Below are 8270 nucleotides of genomic sequence, written 5' to 3' on the forward strand. Positions count from 1 at the left end.
ACTCTGTGGCCAGGAACAAAGCCTGTACTTGGTGGAGGTGCTTCTCACCTCCCCCTGCAGGAACTGTAACACCTGGTGGTGAGCCTCAAAGGCTCACCCCTTTTGTTACAGCGCCCCAGGGCATCCCAGCTAGTGGAGATGCCTGCCCCTCCGGCCGCTTCCCCCACTTTTGGCAGCAAGTATGGAGGAGATAATGAGAAAAACAAGGAGTCACCCACCAGCCAGGACAGCCCCCAAGGTGCCCTGAGATGAGGTGACCCCTGCCTTTGGAAATCCTCCATCTCGAGATTGGGGGATTCCCCCAATAGGATTAGGGATGTGCCAACCCTCCCCTCAGGGAAGAGGCACAAAGAGGGTGCAGCCACCCTCCAGGACAGTAGCCATTGGCTACTGCCTTCCAGACCTAAATACACCCCTACATTTAGTATTTAGGGGCACCCCAGAACCCTTGAAATCAGATTGCTGCAACCTGAACCAATGAGGACTGCTGACCTGAAAGCCCCAGAGAGGACGGAAACAACGACTACTTTGGCCCCAGCCCTAACGGCCTGTCTCCTGACTCGAAAACTGCAACAGGGACCAGCGACCTCTGAAGCCTCAGAGGACTGCCCTGAAGCCAAGGACCAAGAAACTCCTGTGAGCAGAGGCTCTGCTCAACAGAAACAACTTTTGCAACTTTCTTACAACTTCTAAAAACTTCACCTTGCTCCAGAGAACCAACACCACAGGGAGGACTACCCGGCGACTGCAACCTCATGAGTAGCCCGAGACAACTCGCTGAACCCGACACCTGGACCAAGCACTGTACCCGCAGCCCCCAAAGGAACTGAACTTCAGGAGTGACCCCCCAGGTGACCCTCTGCCTAGCCCAGTCAGGGGCTGGCCAGAGAAGCTGTTGATTTTTGCAGTGTCCACTTTTAAAATAGCTTGACATTTTTACTAAAACTATGCTATTGCTCTAATTCAAAGTTCCTAACTTACCTGTGTGAAGTACCTTGCATGTTATGAATTTACTTCAAATCTTTAACTTGTGGTTCTAAAAATAAATTAACTTTGAGAAAGTGTGAACAGAGCAAACTTCCGTCAAACCAGGGACCACCCTACTGAAGGGGAAGACCTCCCCTCAAGATGGGGAAGAAGTTGGGGATCAGGAAGAACTCCCCCCTCCTACCCTAACTTGGGAGACAGGGTTCCAAGACACCTGTTTCCACAAATCAGAGATGCTGGTTCTTCCACAGGGAAGTCCAACCCCTCTGTTCACATTGAGTGTTCTCAATGTGAAGGACACCCTTCTAGCAAGGATGGCCAAAAGATTAGCTTTGGAGAGACAGCTCCTATGTATAGAAAGGGAGACAAGAAATGGGGTTAGCACCCATAAATGGTAGCAGCAACATAAATAGGGTCAGAGAGCATATTGACATCCTAAAAATCCCCAAAGGGATGGTTTCTAAATATGAAGGTGATATCACCAAATGGTTCATAGCTTTATCTTGTGCAACCAGAAAGTAAGCAGATCTCACTGGTGAGCTCCCCTGTGGGAAACGTTCAATTGAAGATGTAGGGATAGACTCCTCACACTCTGGTAAAGATGCAGAATCCTATGACCTCGCGTGAATGCTACCACGATTGAGGGCTTTGGATTCTCAACTGAGGGGTATATAATTGGGTTCAGGGGGGCTCACAAAACCTCAAGCCAGCGCTGGGTTGATTTTGTTGACTTCTCAAAACACAAGATGGTTGGATAACTGGCATTGAGTGAATAACTGATGGGCTGTATAATTTATGAAAGAACATCTGTTAAGCAACTGCTTTAATGATAAGTTGCATCAACATCTGGGAATACTTAAAACTAGAACCCTACTATAGCGATTTCATTATTTTGCCACCTTACCACAGATCTACCTACATATTTGGGGCTGGGTGAAGCAGCAAGTGATGGTTCCAGGGCTGGAATGGCTTTGAATCTGCAAACCTAACGTGTATGTTTTAAGGATTGGCACCAACTCTTCTCTAATCTTTTCCCATATTGAGTAGTAAGCGCACCAAGTGTGTGGAGAGCACTTATGGTGGATCCACCTTGTACTAGGGTCCATGTATCCCCTATTACTGAAGTGTACAGGGTTTAGGAAGCCAGGCCCTCTGGAGGTAGCTGTGGATGATACACTGTTCCAACCAAAAAGAATGGAAACTAGTGGCAGGGGTCCTAAATAAGAGGCCTCACACATCCATAGGATGTCATGCTTCATCATCGGCACTGCAATGTCTGACGGGCACCACTCCTGGTGGGGGGGCTCTTTGCCAGAGATCTTTTTTTTTAAATGGTGGTGCCGTGACCCCAAAGGTGAAAAAGTGACAAAGGAGATCAAAAGAAAGCATGGTTAAAATTGGCTCTCAAAACCGCCATTGAGACAATAGTTTTATTAGACCAGATGGACGGTCAGGGCCAAGGTTAAAAAATATATAGTCATAAGAGTGAAATTAGAAATTAAGATCAATCGCTCTATAGGAAAAAATATATCAAAGGGAGGAGTCTGGAGATTTTCCAAAGCCTACCCTATCATGGGTCAACATGTTTCGCATCCTGGTGGTCCACAACTAAAAAACTAAGACCAGGGTGCACTCCCCCCTCCAGCAACCAGTAACTGTTTTCTAAACACCCAGTAGGACTGTACAACACTTAAGACAAGAAAAAAAAAAAAAAAAAGGGGGATCCTGACAGAAGAGGACCTGCAAATAAGGGGACCAATTCCATTTAAGAGTTTTGAGTGTCCAGCTGGAGCAAGAAACTACCCACCCTGGGCATGAATGTGTTAAATAAACTAAGAAAAAAGGGAGACCGACCTTGCTAATAGCAATGCATTGAGATACCATGGCAATTGTTTTTCCCCATCTAACTATTGGAGAGAACTGGGAGAAGCAAGACTAACTCTTGCTTTGTCTCACTTGGAGAAAGCAGTCTGTTGAGTTATAAGCTGCAGTAGACATACCAGGACCCCCCCCCCCCCGCTTAGTAACACCAGCTCCTAAAGAAGGAGTCTTGTGCGGTCTATTTAAACTTCAATAGCCCCATGGAGGTGGGCAGACCATCCCAAAATGTGGCAGGCCAAAAAAAGTGTTAGTCTTCTGCTACATCACAAGTAGAAGTACAGGGGCGACAAGGATTGGAAGAGCCCCACCCCTGCCTGGACCCCTAATTCACCTATAGACTGGGCCCTGTAACATCATTGGAGCAGAGACCGGAGAATCCTACTTTCCATAAAGCCATTGCGTTTGGGTGGGGAAGAAAGTGTGGGAAGCCCCAGGGCACCAGTAGTCACATTTCCTTGAACACCAGATTTTGTCCAAATTGAGCAGATAAACCCTAATCCGTCATCTGTGCATGCAAGATAAATTTCGCCCGTTACAGATCAAATTTGGGTCTTGAAGTTTATAATTTACCAGTTTTTAGAATATATATGGAAGAGACCAATGCCCGTGTGGCAGATTATACGTAAACACTTAATGACTTCGCTGTCTAGAGCTTCTTGGGATGTTGTAGGAAAAGAGCAGTCTGACAAAATGAGTGCATCGATACAGTATAAAAATAGTTTATTTTATGCTTAAATATGGTACAATGTTTAGCTCTAATGTAGTACATAGATATTGCTTTAATGTAGTACAAAAGAAAGTGTCATGTTAACATTTTACGCTCATTTGAAGAGAATCTTGACGTCAGTGATGCGCGTCCTTCGCGTGTGCACCTCGAGTACTACAAAATAAATTGCATAGCATTAGTTGCGCGACTAACAGACGAATTACTTCAAAGACATTTTGCCCATTTGTAAACCATATACAAGTTACTAATCCGCCTTGCGCCCAACCCAGCCACAGTAAAACGAACCTTTTTAAGGTTGCGACTGAGGCGACGATGAGGCTTCTATCACTTCAAGCTGCGATGCTCAAGTCCAACGGTCTAGCGCTTCTTTTCTCTGAAATGCAGAAGAGACAAGTTTACCAGGAGATCCTTACCCTGAACGGACAACCCCACCCAGAGTAGCAAGGACTCGGACCCCCACAGATCGGCCGTCAAGCAGGCATCGTTAACAAGGTCAGAAAAGGGGCTTCATGCTCGCATTAGGTTGAGTACAAGACTGAGGCTTTCATCTACAGGGGATGCCACAGAACAGTAATGAGCTCAGAAAGATGCGATGAAGAGTTACCTCGAGGTACCGGACTATTGTCGCACATGAACTAGGCCAAGAGCTGATCTGCTTTCGTCAAGAAATCTGGCGGCACAACACTTCTTCGGCAGGGACACTGCAATGTTCGTGCTATCGGAGGATTCAAGTTTAGGCATTGACAAACCACCCACACATCCTAGTGCTTATCTGGCTAGAGTGCCCCTGGCTCGGCCTAAACCCCCTTCCAGTCTAAGCAACGCTTGCACGTCCCAGCCACCCTTTAAGGAGAAGAGAAGGCCCCATCGCGCTCCCCGAAACAATAGGGACTTGTTCCTTCGGCGCTGCACCCCGGGACACTACAAAGGGAGCCACGCGGGGAGGTGAAGCGAGCCGCAACCCGACATTGTAACTCAGTAGAGAGTGCTTGATTGTTATCTGAGAGATCACCCCAAAGCGAAGACTCGGCCCTCCTTAACTGGAGCTTCGCTACTCGGGAGCGACTCCAACCCCCATCCCCACTGTCTGACTCTAGTCTAACGCTGAGCTGCTTGGTTAGATCACCTCATCCCGTGCCCTAGGCGAGCCCCTTTTAGCAGCGACTAATGCGCAGTGGTGGTGTTGTGCAACGAAGGTAAATGCCAAGAGAACGTTTCTTTTTCAGGTTTTTTAATTGGGCTTCGTGAAGCCAGATGAAACTCAGATACAAGAAATCCTGGTAACTTCAAATACAGCATTAATGGAAAATACTTCAGTACAAAAAAAAAAAAAAGGACGTTGAACATTGAACCTTAATAAAGGTTGTATGCTGGCCGCCGTGCCCACGAAGTGAAGCCAGCTATGAACGTGCACCAAGGAGGATGCGCCGTTTTATTTACAAGAGCCGAGGCTGCACCCAACCTTGTCACACTTAGTCCATGAAACGTATAAATAAAATCCTTCATCTAACAGTAACTCATTGCTCTTCGATCCAAAAATATAAAGTGCCCCCAACGTAATGAAACTGGCTCATGAAAGAGAACACTAGTGTTAACACTGAACAGGAATTGTCTAGAAAATAAAAACTATTGCAGGTGCACTATGAGAACGAATCAGCGAGGCTCCATAAATCTTTATAAATACAGCCATTGGAAGGACGATCTTGAATCAGGAAGGTTTTTATCGTTGCGAGCTGAGGACAAGAAGCAGGCACAAAATTGTAAAGGCACTGAAAGCAAACTGACGATTCTTTTAAAAGTAGCAGCATTGTAGTTTTAGAAATTCCCCCAAAAATGGGGCTCTCGATTGAGAACCGGGCAGTAATACTAACAGGACCCACCCAAAGGGCAGGCAGAAGGGCGTAACATGCATTACTAAAGGGATTTGAAAGGGCACCGCAAGTGAGAAGAGTTGCGCCTCCAGTAGGCGGCCAACGTTGAAACCCTCCCGCAAACCCCAGGGAGGAGGTAGTTGTGGAGAGTGGTTTACCTTAGCTGTCGTAGCTGTCTCTGTAGGAACCCCCGGAGCGGTCATAACCACCTTGACTCCTGCCGCTGAAAAACATGAAAATTAGATTACGCGCTAAATCGACACAGGTTCTAAGGACAGGATTGTTGTGCTTCAGAGACACGTGTATAAGTTGAACATCCGCTCCAGGATCCCCGTACGGCTTACCTGCTGTAGTAATCTCTGGAGCCGCCATATCCGCCGCCGCCACCATAGCCTCCGCTGCGGGAATTGTCAAACCGGGTGCTGCCGTAGCTGTCACCCCCTGAAAGTATCGGACAACAACTGGTGAGCTACTGGCCTTGTGTGGTGCGTGGTTTTGCCCCTTAAGCCAGACACTCCCACTACAATAAAATATAGAAACTTACCACGGCCTCGGCTGCCACGGAACCCCCGTCCGGACGAGCCTCCCCTGTAGCCTCCTCGCCCGCCGCGCTCAGACTTCCCTGCCTGGTCCACTCGGATCTGTCGTCCGTCCAGAGTCTGGAACGAGATCGGATGGGTTTAGCGTTTGTTATTAGCCGAGACATTTATTAGTGCCCCCCCCCCCCCCGACCGAGTGCGTGGTTAAACCGACACCTCACCTTGCCGTTCATGGCCTGCAGCGCGTCCTTCGCATCATCCTGATTCTCGAAGGTGACGAAGCCGAAGCCGCGGGAGCGCTGCGTCTCCCGGTCCTTCACCACCACGACTGGAAGACAAACGGGGCGGGTTATAGGCGCGCACATCATACTTCAAGTTTCATCAGTGACCGTTTGTCGTTCGACTACAACTCACCTTCCACGATCTGCCCGTACTTGGCGAACTGCTGCTCCAGGTTCTGTTCGTCGGTGTCAAAGCTCAGTCCGCCCACGAAGAGTTTACCATCATCGGACGACGACATGTTTCCTGCAGAGAGGGACGTTCGTTAGAGGTGTGAAAACGCGCACGGTGGACATCCGACACGGGTCTCCCTGGAGGGGGCTAGTCTCTCCCCCCCCAGCGGCCGCCATTTTACACTCGCACGTCATCCGAGCAGCGTCTCGCGCAGCAGCCATCTCACACGGGTCTCGGGAGAACGCAAGAGAGCAGCCGCCATTTTACACCCGCGAGCCCCCCACACGGCCGCCATCTTACACCCGCGAGCCCCCCACACGGCCGCCATCTTACACCCGCGAGCCCCCCACACGGCCGCCATCTTACACCCGCGAGCCCCCCACACGGCCGCCATCTTACACCCGCGAGCCCCCCACACGGCCGCCATCTTACACCCGCGAGCCCCCCCACACGGCCGCCATCTTACACCCGCGAGCCCCCCACACGGCCGCCATCTTACACCCGCGAGCCCCCACGGACGCCATCTTACACCCGCGAGCCCCCACGGACGCCATTTTACACCCGCGAGCCCCCACGGACGCCATCTTACACCCGCGAGCCCCCACGGACGCCATCTTACACCCGCGAGCCCCCACGGACGCCATCTTACACCCGCGAGCCCCACGGACGCCATCTTACACCCGCCATTTTAGGCGGTAATCTGCCGTTCGCCTCTTTATCCGCAGCCATTTTAAGCGAGCTTCTCTCTAACCCCCCCCCACAGCCATCTCGGACGAACATCTCTTGCCCCTCCCGCAGCCTCCCCTAGAGTTGTCTCCCCCCTCCCTAGGGTGCCAGCCAACACCATCTTCTCTTGCTCCCCCGCAGCGGCCGGCATCTTAAAACGAAATAAGCCCGCAAAACCAGTCCACGTTACACCACCCTGTCAACCCTGAAGGCCAAAGACTCGACCTTTTCTAACAAAGGCCTTTACCACGAGAGAGGAGCTCACCGCTAAAGGATCCGACTCTTAAGAATTATGACACCAAGGCACTCAATCGAGCTCGTTCTCACCCTCACTTTTGCTCGATCCACAGAAATACCTTATTAAAATTCTATCTATCCCACCCCACGCAGTCTCGCCTCCAACTTCACCCAAGAAGTCCCATTCCAGCTTCCCAGCCCCGCTACCCGCACGCAGCGACTCACCTTTACAGCGACAGATTCACGAGCGATCCTGTAGTTGGAGGAAGATGAACGACGGTTGCTGCGCACAGCCCTTATATAGCCCCGTCGCCGGCACGCGCACCGTGCGCATACGTATTTCCTGACGTCACCGTTTCGGCGCTACCATAACTGCTGAGAGGGGACAGTGTGACCTATCACGAAGGCCGAGCGGACAAAGCCCTTTCGCGGACTCCTGTAGTATTCATAAAATTACCCAGATCAGATAACTCAGGCCCCTTTGTCATCGGGCAGAGGGAAAAGAACGTACAAAATGGTATCGTCCACCACGCCCCAAATACGGCCGTAGAATAGAATATTCATGAGCCCACCGCCGAGTTCTGTGATTGGCTCCGTAGGGCTGGCGCGCGCGTTCCTCCGCACTGCGGCAGTTTCTGCGCGAGACAAAGGCAGTACACCGGCGCCATCTTGTGAACTAACACGAGGTGGGAACCCGGGGTCTCAGCGAGGATCCGTGATCCTGAGGGAATACCCCCTCTCTGCCCTCGGTTACCGTTGTGTCCCTCAGATACCGGACTGAGGGGCGACCCTCAGTTACCACAGTGTCCCTGACTCTTCCCTCGGTTACCATAGTCTCTCTGAGACACC

The 8270-nt window shown here is 50.5% G+C and overlaps 1 protein-coding gene across 3 annotated transcripts; it reads right to left on the reverse strand.

Moving 5' to 3' along the window:
• Positions 1–3571: 3571 nt before the first annotated feature.
• On the reverse strand, positions 3572–7782 carry LOC138267395 (cold-inducible RNA-binding protein B-like). Of its 3 annotated transcripts, none has more exons than XR_011199792.1 (8): positions 7647–7782; positions 6420–6530; positions 6227–6333; positions 6011–6125; positions 5811–5907; positions 5625–5689; positions 3881–3968; positions 3572–3748 (listed from the first exon to the last, which is right to left on the reverse strand). XR_011199792.1 is itself a non-coding variant. In XM_069216297.1 (6 exons), exons 2-6 carry the CDS (start codon positions 6523–6525, stop codon positions 5626–5628), a joined length of 489 nt encoding a protein of 162 aa, XP_069072398.1. In that variant the 5' UTR covers positions 6526–6530; positions 7647–7782; the 3' UTR covers positions 5620–5625. The 3 variants fall into 3 exon arrangements, 1 of the variants encoding a protein (XP_069072398.1); XR_011199791.1 differs by having other exon boundaries at positions 3881–5328; XM_069216297.1 differs by lacking the exons at positions 3572–3748; positions 3881–3968 and having other exon boundaries at positions 5620–5689.
• Positions 7783–8270: the final 488 nt, after the last annotated feature.

This window comes from Pleurodeles waltl, chromosome 12, assembly GCF_031143425.1.
Source record: "Pleurodeles waltl isolate 20211129_DDA chromosome 12, aPleWal1.hap1.20221129, whole genome shotgun sequence".
In the NCBI taxonomy this organism is placed as follows: domain Eukaryota; kingdom Metazoa; phylum Chordata; class Amphibia; order Caudata; family Salamandridae; genus Pleurodeles; species Pleurodeles waltl.

What these genes read in the sequence shown, in the direction of transcription:
- LOC138267395 (XM_069216297.1), bottom strand. Translation starts at nt 6,525, where the DNA reads ATGTCGTCGTCCGATGATGGTAAACTCTTCGTGGGCGGACTGAGCTTT. An exon ending in TGCAGGCCATGAACGGCAAG is followed by an intron (nt 6,126 to 6,226) that starts GTGAGGTGTCGG and finishes ATCTCGTTCCAG; the next exon opens with ACTCTGGACGGACGACAGAT. An exon ending in CCGTGGCAGCCGAGGCCGTG is followed by an intron (nt 5,908 to 6,010) that starts GTAAGTTTCTAT and finishes CGATACTTTCAG; the next exon opens with GGGGTGACAGCTACGGCAGC.